Raw genomic sequence first — 19850 nt, 5'->3', positions numbered from 1 at the left:
ATCCACACTCAAAGCACATTAGCGCCCCCCCAAGACGATGTTAACGTTAGTGCAATCATGTTGCGCCATTTCAATAGGATACACACATATCCATACACTGTAGCCTTTCTAATTGCATAGCTAAAAATAAAAGTAAGAAAATATTACTTAAAATATTACAATGCCAAAGAGTTGTATCAAAATGATTTTTTACTTAACTTTGGTGTACAGTCAACATACAGGAGCAGAATGTCCTTTAACAATAAAATAATTATAATTACAACAATAATTGAACAATATCAATAAAATAGTATTTTTTTTTCACACCAGATAACATACTGATAAATACTTGTAAGAATACACGGAATGCTTTAGATCTCATTTTCCAGTTGAATGATTGTCATTTTACTGACTCACATGATTAAATCATGTTACATTATAAAGGAAGTTGCAAGGGGGTAGACAGTTGAGTTTTGAAAATTGCTACCCTCCTGAGAAATCAGGTCTACTAAAGGAACTTTTCTATTTTGGGTACAATAGAACACCAAATATACTCTAGGATAACTAGTGCAGAAAGAGCTAACTCTCAGAATCTGAGGTGACAATCTACGGTATTAAAAAGAAACAAACTTTGACCTGATGACAATTGCTGCTGTAGGATTCTTAATTCACCTGGTTTTAAGGCAAAACAATGTTGACAATAACTGTTTGGCCTATTGTCTAATATCAGTGGTTAATGTGTTCAAATGGGTCTCGTTTTTCAGATACAGCAATAAGCAAGCCATGTAGTACTGGAATTTAAATCTAGTCTAGTTCTATTTTATAATAGTCTTCCATCTTAAAATCACTAAATTACATGTTAATACACTAATAATTTGTGTATTAAATGTTATGTACAGGTTAAAGCAGAGCTGAATGAATTTGCTGAAGCAGACTTCAAGCTCAGAGAAAGAAAAATATTCATCACTAATTGCACGTAAGAATGCAAGCCTTTGAAATCTGAATTTAAAAGTACAGGTTGTAACCAAAGGTTTCGTTTTCCCCAGTGCAACACAGCACAAAGGCACTCACCAAACAATGAGCATATCTGACACCTAAATTCAACAACATAGTAACTAATGTTCGAAAAAAAAAGAAAAACATAACAACAAGGCGAAATGCATAAATAGTGTGACTGTATTTAAAGGCTTGTAATTGTCTTTATGACCTGAGCCAGCAGATGGTCCACCCTGCAGAAGGACTGGGAGACAACGTCAGTTGCGATGTCCGATTACGCGTGGTCTGTTAGGAGGGAACCTTTATAAATGAAACCTGAAAGCTCTCTAGAACTGGGAGAGAGGTGACGCAGTTACATTCCGTACACACTAGGGGCGCCATTGTTGGTGTGATAAACCAAACACACCAAAAACCAATTCAGTGAAAAGGACTGAAACAAGATACAATCTCGAAGTTTACGTGATTTCTGAATTCTACAACAGAAGAAAGGCACAAAGATTATTATGCAAAAAAACAAAACAAACGCAAAAGCCAAATACAATTGAGGTCTACGTCTCCCTATAAATTCACATAATTATAGTGACATAATCTGCGATAATTATGCCAGTGTTTATCTGACCACATACACTGTAAAAATACTGTTTTACTCAAGTCTAACTGCTATATGTATTTTCATTAGCTTATTAAAACACTCTGATGTTCACGGTCTCTCCCTCACAATGGCATTAGTTCCTGTATAAGCAGCACTCTCCAGTCTTCGAACATCTGCTCTTACACACATGCGTCAGCTCGTGAAGATCCAAAAACCCTGAATGGTTGGTTGGGGTGAGCTTGCCTTAGAAGTACCACCTGTGAGAAGACAGGAGCTCCTGGAATCGTGCGGGTGACCGCTGCTCTAAACTAAAGACTGAAAGGGACAACGCGGGACATCCAGTACTCAGGACAGCTCAGGACATCTTTTAAACTGACAGTACTTCAGATAAACAGCGTCTTCAGGCTGACTAAATGAATACTGGCTACAACATTGAGAGAGCGGAGTTGCTATGGATCTGTAGCGTGGAAAAAGTGTTCCGCACCTTGCAGTACAGGAAACACTGGCATAGAAAATTAAACTCACAAGACTTTCAAGCTAAAAGAAAGAAAAGATCATGGGTTGCATTCAGTTAGTGGGTGTAACACTGTCCTCCATACCGTTTTCTTTACCTGAACCCCCTGATACTGATTTGGTCAAAGCATGAGGTGAGTTTATGAAAGCAAATAGTGAAGGATATTAGACATATTTTGGCATATAAAGTTCCACTGGGTTCATGCTAGATTATGATGAGGTATTCTGGCTTTTGGTGAATCGTACACCACATGGCAAACGATTTGGTTACAAACACAAAACGGCATCACCACGGTTACTAACACCACCATTTTAAAGCTGAACAATGTTGTTTTCTTCTTGATCTTTTGTTATTTTCTTGTTTTTATTTTTTTGGTATGAAAATAAACGAGATCGTAGGACCAGCAATGCCGGCGTGGACGACCACAACGGGATGGGACCACGTGAATCCGATGGTTCCGTTGCGGAGGTTCATTATGCTCTATGTCCGGCAGTACAAACATCTGAGAGAGTTCCTGAACAATCTGTCCCCGCCGAGCTGGCTTTAAATCACTCAGGCGAAACGTCTGTGCCGTCCGTGTTGTCCAGACTCCTCTAGTGTGTTTCCGAGCAAAACAACACACCGGCTGCAGCTCTGGGATCCTTAGGACACGCCCCGGCAACCCTGGACACGCCCCGGCAACCCTGGACACGCCCCAGCAACCCTGCAGGGAGAGTGCTGGCAGCCATGTGAGGGGGGGGTCAGAAGCGTCATAGCAGGCTCCTACAGCATACCAGTCACCTTAGAATGTGTGTGTGTGTGTGTGTGTGTGTGTGTGGTAATACCATTGGTCAGTTGATCCCCTAAACCCATTGTCTTGGGACAAGGTTAAAAGTGTTCCCTCTCAGTATTGCAAACTTGCTGCGGTTGGTAGTGTTTTATTACTGTAATAAGGTGATATGCAATGCTGGAGAGGTGTACGGACAGTAAAGCTATTTCCCTGAACTTAATCCGCAATCAACCCTGTGGAAACTTGCATTAATCCAAAGTTCATGCATCCACTCTGCGAAGGAGAGTCTCAGGTCCCTTCGAAAAGGAGCAATTCCATAGAAATGAGGAGTGAGAGGGTGCGTGTGGATTAGCATAGAAAATAAAGAGCAAAACTGAGAAACTGAGGCTGCTTTGTAGTGTGTAAAATATGGGCTCTGTGTGTGTGTGTGTGTGTGTGTGTGTGTGTGTGTGTGTGTGGATCTTTCTCCCTTCTCTCAGTTGGACGGGCCGGGGTCTGCCAGGGGCATGGTGTGCAGCACCTCGTCCAGCAGCTGCAGGGCGCGGTGCAGGTGCACCTCCACCCAGCAGGGGGTGTGTTTGATGCTCTGGCGGGGGTAGTCGGGCCCCCAGCCCTTCACGAAGCTCAGGCGCAGGATACAGAGACGCCGCAGGTCGTCCACACCAATACCGGCCGCCGCAGACAGACCTGCAGCACACAGAAATCACCATGAGAGCTACGAACTACTTCACTCATTCTGTGTGTGTGTGTGTGTGTGTGTGTGTGTGTGTGTGTGTGTGTGTGTGTGTGTGTGTGTGTGTGTGTGTGTGTGTGTGTGTGTGTGTGTGTGTGTGTGTGTGAGAAGTAGTTATCTCGGCGAAAATCAGTCATAAGTGTATGCCTGGTGCCTGGCTACAGAAGATATACAATTAAATATCCACAAGGGAATCTAAAGTTCTGCTGAACAAAGGTTAACACTCAGACTCCGGAGATGCCCAAACGAATCAACATCAATGAACGCTCCAAAGTATCTGAGTTTTGTGGCTGTGGAGTCAGAGCTGAAGCCGAACCATACTGGAGGAACATATGAGAGAATGAATCATCACGTAACACCAGTGCTCCGTGCTGAAGAGTTGAAGAGCACCACATTCTCTCAGCACAAGAACCATTCAGCATTATAACAACAGATATGAAGAAATGAACATCACCTAAGCCTGGTATGATCCATAATTTACTAAGTAAATTAACAGCTCTGCATGTCTAACTAGCAGAACAAATGGACCGGCAGGAAACTACTGGTTCCCATCCAGGCTGGCTCACACAAGGCAGGGCAGTACAGGTTTTGATGGACCACCAACCAGGACCAAGCACCATCCAACCACAAACCAATAATCCGCCTGACCACATCATGATCAGGAACACCAGCTGTCAACCAGAATGAGCAAATGTGTAAGTACATGAACATTGCTCAGAGTGGGATTGGTAACACCACCAGTGGCTCCACCAGGGAAGAACCCCTTACTGACAGCAAGCTCCATCAGGTCTCCAGGACCGATCCCACCAACCTAAGCAATCTTTGGACTGACTACAAAAAAATGTACGACTCAACGGCACACAGCTGGATGATTTCTCTGTATAAAGTCAATCAGACCATCCGGTGTTCACCCAGCCTTCAGAGGACCACTGGATGACGTCATTAGAAGCTAACTCAAAACACTGGATGACGTCATTAGAAGCTAACTCAAAACACTAGATGACGTCATTAGAAGCTAACTCAAAACACTGGATGACGTCATTAGAAGCTAACTCAAAACACTGGATGACGTCATTAGAAGCTAACTCAAAACACTAGATGACGTCATTAGAAGCTAACTCAAAACACTGGATGACGTCATTAGAAGCTAACTCAAAACAATAGATGACATCATTAGAAGCTAACTCAAAAATTACCGCCAAGATGATCCAGTACCAAGAAGATGTATTGTCCATACTGCTGTTACGCACAGACCTGAATCTTCTCAGCCAGACTGATAATAAGAGTGGGAACAGGTTCAGGAGCAGTGCTAGCGTCAGTCATCTCCACCCGACCAGGATCTACAGCAGGACTTAGGAAAGCCATCCAGTCTTAAGTGTGGTCACTGAAGAAGTGATCAGGACCGAGGGATCTGAGCTTCCACAAGGCTAATACAACAGACCTGGAAGACAGCTACAAATACTTTGTGGTCCTCCAATCTCCTGGAAACGAATAGGCCAACATCACTCAAGCACCTTTATAGGGTAAACCAGGTCCTCAAGCTCCAGGCTTCAATACTTCAGATTTTCAGTACTAAAAGGAGCTTGTTCAGTGGTGCTCAAACACAAGCATCCACAACTCTGACATCCACTCCATAAAAAAAACCCTCAAAGACATAGACACACATGAAAATATAAAGATTCATTAATATACAACATTATTAACACTGGTGGTGTGGAGTTTAACAGCATGACAGAAGGATACGTGCTGTGATGGAACGGAGATGTCCTACATAAGATGCTCTGTAACCTTTTACCAGAAGGGAGCAGTTTAAAAAGGTACTGTGCTAGGGGTGAACCATCTGCATGAATATTTAATGCCATATTTTCCATTCTGCTGATGTATCCAGAGGCAACGGATGGGAGTTCACAACCGACGAGTTTAGAAGTGCGGCACCTTCTCCAATCGCCCTCTATCATCTGCTGATGTATTGCCATACCAAACACTTACTGAAAGGGTCAGCCCCCTTTCCATCATAGTTCTGGATAAGTACAGCACACACACTACAATTTCTCCACACACCAAATGTCCACAGCTAAACTCAGCCCCGGGGGGGACCTGTACAGAGAATTCAAGTAGAAATTACACTACTCATGATAACAACTTGCTTTCCATTTGACAAAAAATTGAGAATCTAACAGATTAAGACTTAATCGTAATAAAGGTCCAGTAGTTGAGCTAAGCACCTCTTCTGATTAATGAAAAAATAATCAAAATAATTCACAACAAGAAACGCAATAAACATGTGGTCGTGTCTGTGTGCAGTGTAGGCGTTTCCCAGCACACTAAGGGTGTGTCTGTGTGCTGTGTGGGCGTGCCCCTGTGCAGTGTGGGTGTGTCCCTGTGCAGTGTGGGTGTGTCCCTGCGCAGTGCGGGCGTGTCTCTGAGCATTGTTTTTGTGTCTGTGTGCAGTGCGGGCATGTCCCTGTGCAGTGTGGGCGTGTCTGTGCTGTGTGGGCGTGTCCCTGTGCAGTGTGGGTGTGTCTCTGTGCAGTGTGGGCGTGTCTGTGTGTTGTGTGTGTCTGTGTGCAGTGTGGGCATGTCCCTGTGAAGTGTGGGCGTGTCCCTGTGCAGTGTGGGCATGACTGTGTGCAGTGTGGGCATGTCTGTGTGCACTGTTTCCTGTCTGTGTGCAGTGCGGGCGTGTCCCTGCGCAGTGTGGGTGTATCTATGTGCACTGTTTCGTGTCTGTGTGCAGTGTGGGCGTGTCTATGTGCACTGTTTCGTGTGTGTGTGTGCAGTGTGGGCGTGTCTATGTGCACTGTTTCGTGTCTGTGTGCAGTGCGGGCGTGTCCCTGCACAGTGTGGGCGTGTCCCTGTGCAGTGTGGGCATGTCTGTGTGCAGTGTGGGCATGTCTGTGTGCACTGTTTCCTGTCTGTGTGCAGTGCGGGCGTGTCCCTGCGCAGTGTGGGCGTATCTATGTGCACTGTTTCGTGTCTGTGTGCAGTGTGGGCGTGTCTATGTGCACTGTTTCGTGTCTGTGTGCAGTGTGGGCGTGTCTATGTGCACTGTTTCGTGTCTGTGTGCAGTGCGGGCGTGTCCCTGCACAGTGTGGGCGTGTCTATGTGCACTGTTTCGTGTGTGTGTGTGCAGTGTGGGCGTGTGTGTGCGCGTGTCCCTGCGCAGTGTGGGCGTGTCTACGTGCTGTGTGGGCGTGTCTGTGTGCAGTGTTTTGTGTGTGTGTGCAGTGCGGGCGTGTCTATGTGCAGTGTTTCGTGTGTGTGTGCAGTGCGGGCGTGTCTGTGTGCAGTGTTTTGTGTGTGTGTGTGCAGTGCGTGTGTGTCTATGTGCAGTGTTTCGTGTGTGTGTGCAGTGCGGGCGTGTCTATGTGCAGTGTTTCGTGTGTGTGTGCAGTGCGGGCGTGTCTGTGTGCAGTGTTTTGTGTGTGTGTGTACAGTGCGGGCATGTCTATGTGCAGTGTTTCGTGTGTGTGCAGTCTATGTGCAGTGTTTCGTGTGTGTGTGCAGTGCGGGCGTGTCTGTGTGCAGTGCGTGTGTGTCTATATGCAGTGTTTCGTGTGTGTGCAGTGCGGGCGTGGTTCTCACTGATAGCAGGTGCGATGCCCCCCACACTGCCCGGTCCCGGGATGTTCCCCGCGACGGCAGCAGCTTGGGCTGCAGCAGCTGCTTGTGCAGTGGCGGCCTGCTGCTGCATCTGACGGTGACACTGCCTGAGGTCGAACACCTGACCACAAACACACAACACACCTGCCCATGACAGACCTGTTCATATACACCACACACAAACACTCTTTTAAAAATAGAAGGATCGGAGTCATGCGGTATCAGACATATTGGGGAGGTAAGGGTGAATCCTCACATACTGACAATATTTGCTGTGCACTGCGTGAGTGTTTAGGACTGACATCAGCAGCGCCGGGCTGAGAGCTTCCATTCTGGGCTCGGCTCTGTGGCTCACAGCACGGACACAGCGGTGTCTAAATACAGCACTGCTGCAGGAATCTGTTTGGCAGCTTCTATAAACCAGGCCACAGCTGAAGCAACACTAATGTGTTGGTGGTGAAAAACCACAGGTTAAAGGATTCATATTGGACAGACTCTGGCATTATCTACCCGCACGGTATCTTTAAAAACCAAACCCTTCACTCTGAGGACCCTAGCCTTAACCTTGATCCTGACACTAAACCAGACTAAACCTAATCCTGATCCCAGCTCCAATCCTACAGGTTGTGTTCTCCTCACCTTGATGTAGGCACCCGGGTAGATCTTGTGAACGGCGTCTCCCGGGGCCCGGCCCGCCTCCCGGTCCAGGTAGTAGCTCTGGACGAAGACGGCGTGGTCGCTAAGGCAACGCATCCACACGTCTCCCTCGCCGCGACATTCCAGCTGCACTCCTTTACCAATGTGCAACCTGCCACACACACGTGTACACCGGTGTAAACGTGCACAGACACACAAACACACGCGTACACGTGCACAAACATACACAAGTAGGCACACAAACACACATACAGATGCATACACACATACATGTGCACTTGCGCAAACACAAACCCACATATTTATACCTCATGAGGACATTGTTCATGTTGTATTATTTAGGTTTTTTGTTGTGTTGTGTTTTGTTTTTCCCCCACAGTGTAGCTGCAGTGTAGAGTGTAGAGGTAGTCAAGGGCAAAAATGGGCATTTTGAACAGAGTTCCTTCATCAGCTCTGCAAGCAAGGTGCTTTGGGGATTCTTGGAGCTGAAAACAGGTTATGTTCAGATTGGCAGGTTTCTCCATCACAACAGTCATCCATCAATAACAGAGCTGAAGATCTAAAGTTCCACGAGTGAAGATCATTTCTTTTTCCTCCAGTTTCCTCACTTCACTGCTGCCATAGCAACAACTGGCAATGCAAACAGATATATCATTAATGCACAATGCATTATTCTATGGTGTTCAACTGATCATAAGGTGTTCAAATGGTGCACCAATGTACGTTACATCTCCAACTCCTGGAGTAATGGGTGATTCAGATGTTTCTTGAGGGCTGGTTATTTTAGTAGCTGTGTTTGATAAATGTACATGTAACACATGTAGAGCTGTTGCAGGCTACAAAACATCAGTTATTACTTGACTGGTGATTTATCTTCCACGTAACGAGCATATCTTTGATGTTTTAGTCTCGTCTGTAGGAGACTAGTGGAGGATCCTTAAAATGGGATGTGGTCTCTGTGGAGTCCTGCAGGATTCTGAAGTGTTTAAGTATAATATTAGCCACAGTTTTATTTGTAGGACATAAATTCAGCACCAAAGGGATTCGTGGTTGTTTAAAGTAAGAACGATAGAGCTCTGTGGAATGAATATTCTTAAACATCTACCATGCTGAACGTAAACTGGCTTCACCTAGAACTTCTCAAGCACTTTATGTTCTCAACTAATGTCATGTTTCTCTGGAAAGTGTGTACAATTTTTCATATATGACCTCTGTACCTCTGTCCAAAACACTTCTCTGCAGAACTCATGTACCACGGCTACATCCTTAACTGCAGTGTACTGTATGTACTCTGGGATCTTAGAATCTTCTTCACATATATGAACATAAACATGTCGTTTCTGTGGCCTCAAGAGGAATTCAGATGCATTTCCAAGTACTTTCAAATGGACAACATTGTCCTCAAAGTGTACAAAAATGCACCCACGCACCCACACCCACACACACACACACACACGCACACACACGCACCCACACACACCCACACACACACACACACGCCTGGCTGACCTGGCGCGTTCGCTGGCGTCAGTGCGGTGCACGTTACTCAGTTGGCCCAGGCAGAAGCGGTCTCCACCCGAAGGATCTACGTAGCCATCCACCGTCACCACGGGGCAGCTTGCCTGCACCTTAAACATCTCCCCCACCTGCACATCCATCTCGAAGTACGTGATGGAGCACCAGAACTCCGGCCCTGCGAAGCCAAAAACTAGATCAGATATGTGCATGTGTGTGTGTGTGTGTGTGTACAGCAAATTTCACCGTGCTGAATTAACTCTGCCCATGAGCTCAGATTTGAATGCACACTATGTATGTTTAATCCCACATTGTAGGTTTTCAGTTTAGCACACACACACACACACACACACACACACACACACACACACACACACACACACACACACAGAAAAGGAGAGAGAGAGAACAAAGAGGGAAGCCAAAAAAGCGGTGTGTGTCTACATCTGTTTCAACGTGCTATGAATAACCACACCCACGCGGTGTGTTGCTGGTGTACCTGGGTGGTTGGAGACGGGTGTGGGGAACGCTGAAGAGCTGTGGTGCTGAGACCCTGACGAGAAGGAGAGAGAGAAGAAGAGAGAGCACCATCAGGACGGCGTATGGCGCCAACAGCAGCCACACCGGGCCGGTCCGGACGGCGGCGCTGGACTTACAGAAGTGGGGGTGGTGGAGGGGGGGCTGGTGGGTTCGCCCGCTCTGCTGCTGGGGTCCTGCTGGGGTGTAGGAGGCCGTGCTGCTGCCCGTCCACGTAGCTGAAACGTTTCACGCACGACAAGACGTCAGCCGGGCATACCGGGCGGTGTGTGTGTGTGTGTGGGTGTGTGTGTGGGTGCGGTGCTCACTGTGGAAGGAGCCCTGGGTCTGGGTGGAGTGTTTGGAGCCGTTGTAGCTGCTCTGGTTGGGGGGGGCCTGCTGGGGGGCAGGGGGCTGGGGGGGGCCGTGCGTGGGGGTGGAAGGAGGAGGCGTTGGGGTCATGACCTGACCCTGTGGAGAGGCGATCTGTAGGAGGCCCTCGCCATGACCACCCTGCATGGATATCATAGAGCCTGACGCTACAGAGAGAGAGAGAGAGAGAGAGAGAGAGAGAGAAAGAGAGAGAAAAAGAGAGAGAATGGGGCAGAGAGAAAGATTCACATATTAAGTCAGAAATATGGGGCATAGAATAGAAATAGACACAGAGTGAGAGAAAGAGGGATGGGAGAGAGAGACAAATAGAGGGAAAGAAAGCAGAGAATGAGGGGGAGAGAGACTGATAGAGAGAGGAATACAGAGGAAAAGACAGACAGTAACAGAGTAACAGACAGGGACACACATGGAGACAGGGAAACAGGGAGGGGCACAGGGACAGATGGACATTGGGACACGGAGGGGCCAGGGACAGCATTCAACAATATCAACAGTGGTGGGAAACAGAACGTGAGAACAGTTCGCGAGCAGCACTTCAACCCAGAACTCATCCGGCCCTCCGCTGCAGTCATAATGCCGTAAATACGTCATCAGAAGCTGCCCCGAGTTCTCCCGTTCTCCGGAGCGGGCCCCGCGCTGGTCTTACCAGTGGGGGAGACGGGGATGCTGGGGTAGAGGGTGATGGGTGGGGGGCCCCGCGCAGGCTCTGGGGGCAGCTGCAAGGGGGGCAGAGGCTGGCCGTAGTGCTCCGGAGGCGGGAGCTTCATCGCCCCCTGGTGGTCGGGCTGGGGTGTGAGACCCGGAGGCACGTCCATCTGAATGCAGTCATGAATGTATTCCTCCTTAATCAGCCTGCCGGAGGGACCTGGTACCACAGCCGTCATGAAACAGAGCAAAACACACCAGATCCAGCGTGAACGTTGATGAAACCGTTGCTAATAAACCATGGTGCCCAAAAGCACGATGATTTATAGGCAGCGTTTGTATACGCAGGGCTAACGACTCACCAGTGTTCTGAAGACTGAGGCCCACTTCAGAGCAGAAGAGAGACAGAGAGAGAAGAAGGTCCATTAGAAGTATAATCACCCCGAGCAACACAGCCAATAGGAGTTTAAGATCACCAATCAGCAAATTAGACATCAAACGTATCTTGACAGATTAACCACAACCAGCTTAAGTCATTTAGGCTTTAAAAGTATGGACTGTTCACCAATGGTTCATTCTTTTAAAAGTATAGACTGTTCACCAATGGTTCATTCCTTTAAAAGTATAGACTGTTCACCAATGGTTAATTCCTTTAAAAGTATAGACTGTTCACCAATGGTTCATTCCTTTAAAAGTATAGACTGTTCACCATGGTTCATTCCTTTAAAAGTATAGACTGTTCACCAATGGTTCATTGCTTTAAAAGTATAGACTGTTCACCAATGGTTCATTCCTTTAAAAGTATAGACTGTTCACCAATGGTTCATTCCTTTAAAAGTATAGACTGTTCACCAATGGTTCATTCCTTTAAAAGTATAGACTGTTCACCAATGGTTCATTCCTTTAAAAGTATAGACTGTTCACCAATGGTTCATTCCTTTAAAAGTTTAGACTGTTCACCAATGGTTCATTCCTTTAAAAGTTTAGACTGTTCACCAATGGTTCATTCCTTTAAAAGTATAGACTGTTCACCAATGGTTCATTCCTTTAAAAGTTTAGACTGTTCACCAATGGTTCATTCCTTTAAAAGTATAGACTGTTCACCAATGGTTCATTCCTTTAAAAGTATAGACTGTTCACCAATGGTTCATTCCTTTAAAAGTATAGACTGTTCACCAATGGTTCATTCCTTTAAAAGTATAGACTGTTCACCAATGGTTCATTCCTTTGTATAGGTGGCTATCCATGTATATCAATTATTGATGTCTGCTGTGTATCAGCTGTGTCGTTACCAAAATAAAGTGGACTGGTAAGGTGCATACGTTTATGCTAATTATGGTCTTTAGAGGCGGAGCACATGGGCCTTAGAGGCTGAGTTTAGGAGAACGCATGACGGGATGGATACGGCGGGAAGAAAGCGTACCGATGCCGGGGGACACCACCCTCTCGTAGTGGTAGGGGTTCACGCACACGTTGTCGTACTTGAGGTCGAAGGCATACTGGCAGAACTTGACGTGCTTCAGCTCGTTTTTGTGGAGGTCCGGCCAGCGCCAGAGGCGAGCGTAGATCACGTGGGGGAAGCCTTTACGTCCTGCCACCTACACACACCCAGGAGAGGGCGCTATAAACACAGCAACTGACACAGGTCTGACAGAATGAACCGGGTATCAGGTATGTGATACGTATACCCTGAAGAGGATGAAACCCCTTTACACGAGCGGTCCACAAATTTCTGGGTGCAGAGAGAATGCAGAGACCGTAGAGATCTAAGGGCCCCGCCCTCGTCCCCGCCCACCCCACCTCCAGCATTGCCTAGTACCCAACCACCCCTCCCCCAAACCCTCTAAACTCCTGAATGTAATCACAAAACTTCAGTACAGAAACGACGGGCTTTCGAGGCATTAGATTCCTCTCTAATGAATCGCTAACATCCTACATTCTTACATTACTGGCTGTACAGAAATATGCTTGCGTCTCCTAATTCTTATCGCAGCCCAAAGCTGACATGCTGAACCTGAGGCTCATAACCCCGTACGAGGAAAATCACCTCAGGGGTAAAACCGGCCTGGCAAATGTAATGTAATAAGTCAGAGGAGAGAGCATGACAGGAGTGGAGGAACACACACTCACACACTCACACGCACACACACACACACACACTCATACACTCATACACACAAACTCACACACACACACACTCACATACACACACATTCCCACACTCACTCACATACACACACTCACACACACACACACACACACACACACACACACACACACACACACACACACACACACACACACACACACACACACACACACCGTCCAAGGTCATACAGCAGATCACGCAGGTCTAAGCACAGCCTGCACCCTGAACAACCACCGGATGTGGCTCTTCCAGAGTGTGCCCTAAGCTACAGCAGAGTGTGTGTGTGTGTGTGTGTGTGCATCTACATGGTTGTGTTTGTGTGATATGTCTGAATGCCAGAGCGCGGGACAGACATGGCACTACAAACCAGCTGCTTCTGCCATTAACCCAGCAGCCATTTCCAGCCCACTGCACAGACCCTTAGAACATAAACCAGAGACAAGAACCAGGAGATACGCTGGAAAACGGTGTGTGTGTGTTCTTTCTTGTTTCTTTGCTTGCTTTTTACTGGTTTCTCTATGCAGTTCCTCTCTCTCTCTCTCTCTCTCTCTCTCTCTCTCTCTCTCTCTCATCTTTTCAATCATTTGCTCTAAGGAAGGTCACCAAAGGTGAGACGATGTCTTCACTCAGCAGTATAGCTCTATTCCTACAGGATCGATTGAATTTAGTACACACACACACACACACACACACACACACACACACAAACATACATTATACAAACACACATATGTACCATTCATCCCAGAGTTCTGCTGTTCTGTAAGCTGAAACATCATGTGTACTGAACAGAAAGTGCAAACAGCACCACAGAAAGAAAATTAGCTGGCCTTTTGCCTTAACCCCGCCCTATCCATTAACTCCGCCCTTTCCCTTAACCCCGCCCTTTCCTTTAACTCCGCCCTTTCCCTTAACCCCGCTCCTTTCCTATTTCAGACAAAATATTGCTCAGTCTCTTACAAAAACTCCCTCTCTCCCTCCCTCCCTCCACCAGAACTGTGAGATAATGTTCCAGTCTTTCTCCCTCTGATCCCTCATGTCGGACTCAAGCCGCACACAACTTCTTCATTACCAGATCTGTGTGGAGTAGCTGTCAATCAACCGGTCACCATGGCCACCACTGGCAAGGGCCGTTGGTGAGTTAAGCACTGGTGAGCTCTTTGAAGTATCACATTCTCTCACAGGAACGGCCCTCAGTCAGAGGTCACACCACATTAGCCACCATTACCACAGGCTTACTACTGACAGCCAGCAGCCACACACACACACACACACACACACACACACACACACACACACACAAATATGATGACTGATAAGTGGAAGCTAAACAAAGGCTTTTGAAGACCACGTCACATCATTTGACTACAACTGAACTCCATCAGCCTGAGATAAACCACAAACACCAGCACAAGCCATAAACAACCTCCAGGCCATAAAACACAGAGCAGCAACTCAACACTGAAGACTGGAGAGAGTCAGGATCAGTGACATTAGACAGATTCTGTATCTCCTCCACAGAACTCGGCCCTTTAAACCACAGATTAAACCAGCATCAAACCACCAAAACAACCAAACCACATCACTAAATACTGAACACATCTGGATCACAAAACCCACAAATCCTCAATGTGAAGCTTGGTTTCTAAAATGTACCGCACACCCTACACCATATCAACACAGCCTAGTGCTACTTTTCATACAAATACCATGTATTTCAAATATTTAAAAAACATCCCATGAACACCCGGTATAAGGCGGAGCCAAGTCAGACTGCCACGCCCATCTGACAGCAGCTGCACACAGCCCAACACGCCCCTTACCTGCTAAAACCACAGCAGAGTCCATATGTGCTTCCTGAAAGCACCTTTAGGGCTCACCTATAAATCCATAGGCACACACTGTAAGTGCCCCTAAGGCCAGTTTAAGAGTGCATACATGCTTGCTGTAAGAGCCCTTAAGGCTCAAATAAGAGACCTTACACACTGACTGAAAGTGCCCCAAAGGCTCATTAAAGACACTACACACACAAAAAAACGTTGAATTCCTGAAACCGTCCCCCTTTAGGCTGCTCGTATATTATTCGCTGGTTCACAATAGTCCTCAGCTATCTCTGGCTGTGCACCTATGTTTTTATGCAAACTGAAGAGAGGTTTGCTCTATTTGAGGTGTTTGAGGTCATAAACACTGGTTTCGGGTGGAGGCAGCGTTTATTGGAGGACAGGGGGGCGGAGGTCTCACCTGGAGGCGTCCGTCCAGGGTTCTCTGGATGGTGACACACTTGCTGGGGTGCACGCCGTTGGTGGTGATGGCGGTGATGAGGGAGTCCAGCTCATCCTTCTTCTCCTTCAGCTTCTTCACGAGGCTCTCGATGGCGCGCTTGGCGAAGCCCTCGTTCTCGCCGCCCTGCCGATGGCACATCAGGCTGTGCACGATGCTGAGGCAGGCGTCGCTACTGCTGGGGGGGTTCACCGACATCCTGCTGCTCCACACACACACACACACACACACACACGCACACACACACACAAACACACCTCTCACCAGCCTGTACACAGTCAACTTACAGCTAAATAAATGAAAGATCTTAAAATCCAGACATCTTCACGTTTAGGTTCTAAAGAGCTGTCAGCAGAGCCGTTTCAGGTTTTGCTCTTGTTCATGTAGGTGGCCGCTTTTTAGTGTCACGTCGATCCTTTTTAGTGTGTTGGTGAAATATAGCGAGAAAGCACTAGACCCCAACAGCCAGAGGACGAGTTAACACAATACATCATCATCTGTCTCTGGAAAGAGATGAGAGGCAGACATTAGAAATCCCAAGTCCTCAGATTCTATGAGCGTGCAACCTTGTGGTCCAGGTGGAGGGCTTCCACTCGCAGACCCACTGGATCTAAAACACACTTCACTGATTCCATTCAAATGTTTGCACCTCCTCACAGATTGCCAAGAACCTTGAGAATCCATGAACGGTTGAGTTTCTACTAAAAAAAAGTTCAAAGGAGACTCAGTCGGTAAACAGTCGGTTTACATCTCCGCCGACAGCACTGTCGGTTCCGTGCGGGACAGTCGAGCTCGTTCGGAAGCTGCAAATGGACCGGCTGCCGTCGGTTCGCTCGCTCTGAGACGACGCAGCTCTCGCTCGGCCGTGCCAGGGGCCTCATGGAGACTCACGCCGAAGAACCCACTGACACTCGGGCATAATCTTCACCGAGAGACCGCCCACTCCCACCCTAAACGCCACGGACCCCGCGTATCGCCCGCCGGTTAACCACAGGTGAGGGAGAAACGCACAAGGAACCCCAATTCCACACGGCAGCCGACACACCCCTTCGACGATTAAGAGGCTACACGATTGAGCTACAGTTAACGCTTGCTGGAAAATGCCATTCGTTCTGAATTTTTTTCTTTATTTTAAAAAAGAATCACAATACACATACAGACAGAACAGATAACTATTTTAAAATTATAATTACAAAGATCCACACCACAGAAATGGAACATGTGACCAGACTGTGTCATTAGATGACAGGACTGCACTACAGGACCACACCACAGGATACCAACATACCTTCTCACCCAAGAGGACCTAGAAGCTGCAGGCCCTTTCAGTACATTTGTCATAATGAAACTAAAAACACTTACAGTGGAACTCAAAACTGACACCTTATTTGGGATTGGACAGAATATACCACATAGATCATGGGGTCAAAGTAATAACTTTAAACATCAGGATGAGTACAAGCTACAGCAAGATGTAGAAACTAATAATGCAGTAACATGCTGTTCATTGGTGGGAACACACCTACATGATAAAATCATACAGACATACTAAAGACCTGCCCTGGCTGTGACCATCATTGGTGGGAACACACCTACATGATAAAATCATACAGACATACTAAAGACCTGCCCTGGCTGTGACCATCATTGGTGGGAACACACCTACATGATAAAATCATACAGACATACTAAAGACCTGCCCTGGCTGTGACCATCATTGGTGGGAACACACCTACATGATAAAATCATACAGACATACTAAAGACCTGCCCTGGCTGTGACCATCAGTGCTGGCTGCAGAAATCTTGTTCACATTTACAGTCCCTTTCAAGCTTTGCACAGAGAAAAAGGCCATTTTATTACCGCGTTATTACATCATGTACACTGCTGTTAACCAGCCAGCTGCCGGGTCTTGAAGAGGTTCTTTATCCAGGACCCATCCAGCCACAGAACAGAACTAGTCTAAGGCTATCATTCTGGGCCTAGGCTATTTATGCCACAAATGCCCAGCAATTCATCACAACCTCTTGTCACAGTGGTCCGTAGGTACTGACAGTATCAAAGATCTCACAAGGTTTTCATCTCATTACCAGTAATTTTGATCATACGGTAGTAATTCTGTCACCTGGTGCTGCGGTTATCCAGAGCCAGAATCAGAACCTGTTGGATCGCTGAACATTACAGCAATCTACACCTCTGATCTTCTGTAAAGTAATAACAATTTCAAAGTGTGCACTGCTCTGCAGACCCACGAATGACCATATATGGTCATATGACGTCATGGAGGCCGCAGTCTAAACATCCCCGAGTGGATATGGAACTACATACCACACGTACACGTACGAACCAACATACCACACGTACACGTACGAACCAACATACCACACGTACACGTACGAACCAACATATCACACGTACACGTACACGTACCTCACTTATTCGGAGTGTATATGAACCTAACATACCACACGTACATGTACGAACCAACATACCACACGTACACGTACGAACCAACATACCACACGTACACGTACGAACCAACATATCACACGTACACGTACACGTACCTCACTTATTCGGAGTGTATATGAACCTAACATACCACACGTACATGTACGAACCAACATACCACACGTACACGTACGAACCAACATACCACACATACACGTACCTCACTTATTCAGAGTGGATATATGAACCAACATCCCACACGTACACGTACACATAGCACACTTATTCAGAGTGGATATGAACCTACATACCACACGTACACGTAGCACACTTATTCAGAGTGGATATGAACCTACATACCACACGTACACGTACACGGAGCTCACTTATTCAGAGTGGATATGAACCTACATACCACACGTACACGTAGCTCACTTATTCAGAGTGGATATGAACCTACATACCACACGTACGTACACGGAGCTCACTTATTCAGAGTGGATATGAACCTACATACCACACGTACACGTAGCTCACTTATTCAGAGTGGATATGAACCTACATACCACACGTACACGTACACGGAGCTCACTTATTCAGAGTGGATATGAACCTACATACCACACGTACACGTAGCTCACTTATTCAGAGTGGATATGAACCATGTACACGCATAAAACCAATCATTTCGGCGGACTATCATGCCACAGACGGGGTTGGAGCTACGACAGACACCCGTGTCCACGCAGACGGCTCTGCACGTTAGACATCACCCCACCACCATCACCACCATCACCTCCACCACCACCATCACCCCATCACCAAACCTCCACCCCACCTTCATCTCCGCCCGGTCTCGATGGCCGGCGTGCCGATAAGAAGCCGTGCGACGTTAATAAACTGCCTGTACTCACACATCGGGCAGGTTACTGGGGGGAAAAGCCGACCAGAGGTGGGTCGGAACGAGGACAGTGAGGTGGGGTCCCGGCCCGCGTCCCCGTTCGGCTCTAAGGGTCTCTATCCGAGTCGACACCGGACACTCAGCCTCGCCGTCTCCGCGCGTGCATCCCGCTCGCGCCCCCGAAGCCTCTCTCGCTCTCGTCCTCGCGCTCGCTACAATAACAAAAGCGGGTGGACATTGTGCGCGTGAGCGTCTCGCCAGGCTCCAGCCAATGGGGGCTCGAGTCTCAAAGGGACGGCGCGTTTCAGCCAATGAGGACGCCGCTCTCGTCACTGGGCCCCCAGGCCGAGGCTGTCTGGGTCGCGTCTGGATTGACATATCGGCGCGACTGTTTTTTTAAGGTGGCGCCGCCAAGATTACTCCGCCCTGCGGCCCAGCCCCCCGGTCCCCCACCCTGCCCGGTCCCCCACCCTGCCCGGTCCATCCCGTGCAGCTTCCGTCGCTGTTCGTTACAATTTACATTATAGGTTACGTTTATACTTCCCACTTTAATGCGAGTGTGGTACGTAATTTAGGGAAGTAAGTAAATAAGAATATAAGTAAGCACAATCCTTGCTAACCAATGCATGTGTTAGAATCAAACTTCACACCACAGTAGTTCTATCTCTGAGTGATCAAATTAAAATCATAGATAGATATATAGACAGACAGACAGACAGACAGACAGATAGATAGACAGACAGACAGACAGACAGACAGACAGACAGACAGACAGACAGACAGACAGACAGATAGATAGATAGATAGATAGATAGATAGATAGATAGCTTCAGTTATTTTTTTTTCTCCATTCCCCTTATGTGGTTGGTCTAATATGTAACAATTTCTTTATTTTACTTAAATGTTCATTCGTATGGGCTCAGCACCTCTGAAAACTTTACTAAATGCAAACTAAACTTTTGTGTTGTGTAACCAGAATAAGTTGAACAGAACAAGTTGGGTGCCAGAAAACTATGCATTTAATATTCTTTTCTTTTTTACTGATATAATAAGAGGGAATCAGAGTAGTCACTCAAACCACCGTGTGTGCCTGTGTTCCTGGATATTTTCCTTCTGTATGTTATATATGTGTCATTATTTGAATCACATTTAGGGAG

The 19850-nt window shown here is 47.1% G+C and overlaps 1 protein-coding gene across 1 annotated transcript; it reads right to left on the bottom strand.

Annotated features, from left to right (window-relative positions):
- Nucleotides 1-181: 181 nt before the first annotated feature.
- Nucleotides 182-19064, bottom strand: smad10a (SMAD family member 10a). The gene is made up of 12 exons (XM_077008191.1): nt 18707-19064; nt 15303-15543; nt 12336-12510; nt 11275-11298; nt 10914-11132; nt 10204-10413; nt 10015-10113; nt 9858-9911; nt 9353-9536; nt 7826-7994; nt 7169-7307; nt 182-3537 (listed from the first exon to the last, which is right to left on the bottom strand). The coding sequence occupies exons 2-12, from the start codon at nt 15537-15539 to the stop codon at nt 3326-3328; spliced, it is 1722 nt and encodes a 573-aa protein (XP_076864306.1). The 5' UTR covers nt 15540-15543; nt 18707-19064; the 3' UTR covers nt 182-3325.
- Nucleotides 19065-19850: the final 786 nt, after the last annotated feature.

This window comes from Brachyhypopomus gauderio, chromosome 6 (assembly GCF_052324685.1).
Source record: "Brachyhypopomus gauderio isolate BG-103 chromosome 6, BGAUD_0.2, whole genome shotgun sequence".
In the NCBI taxonomy this organism is placed as follows: Eukaryota; Metazoa; Chordata; class Actinopteri; order Gymnotiformes; family Hypopomidae; genus Brachyhypopomus; species Brachyhypopomus gauderio.
The sequence above is the reverse complement of the archived record's forward strand: the minus strand, read 5'-3'. Positions and strand labels throughout refer to the sequence as shown.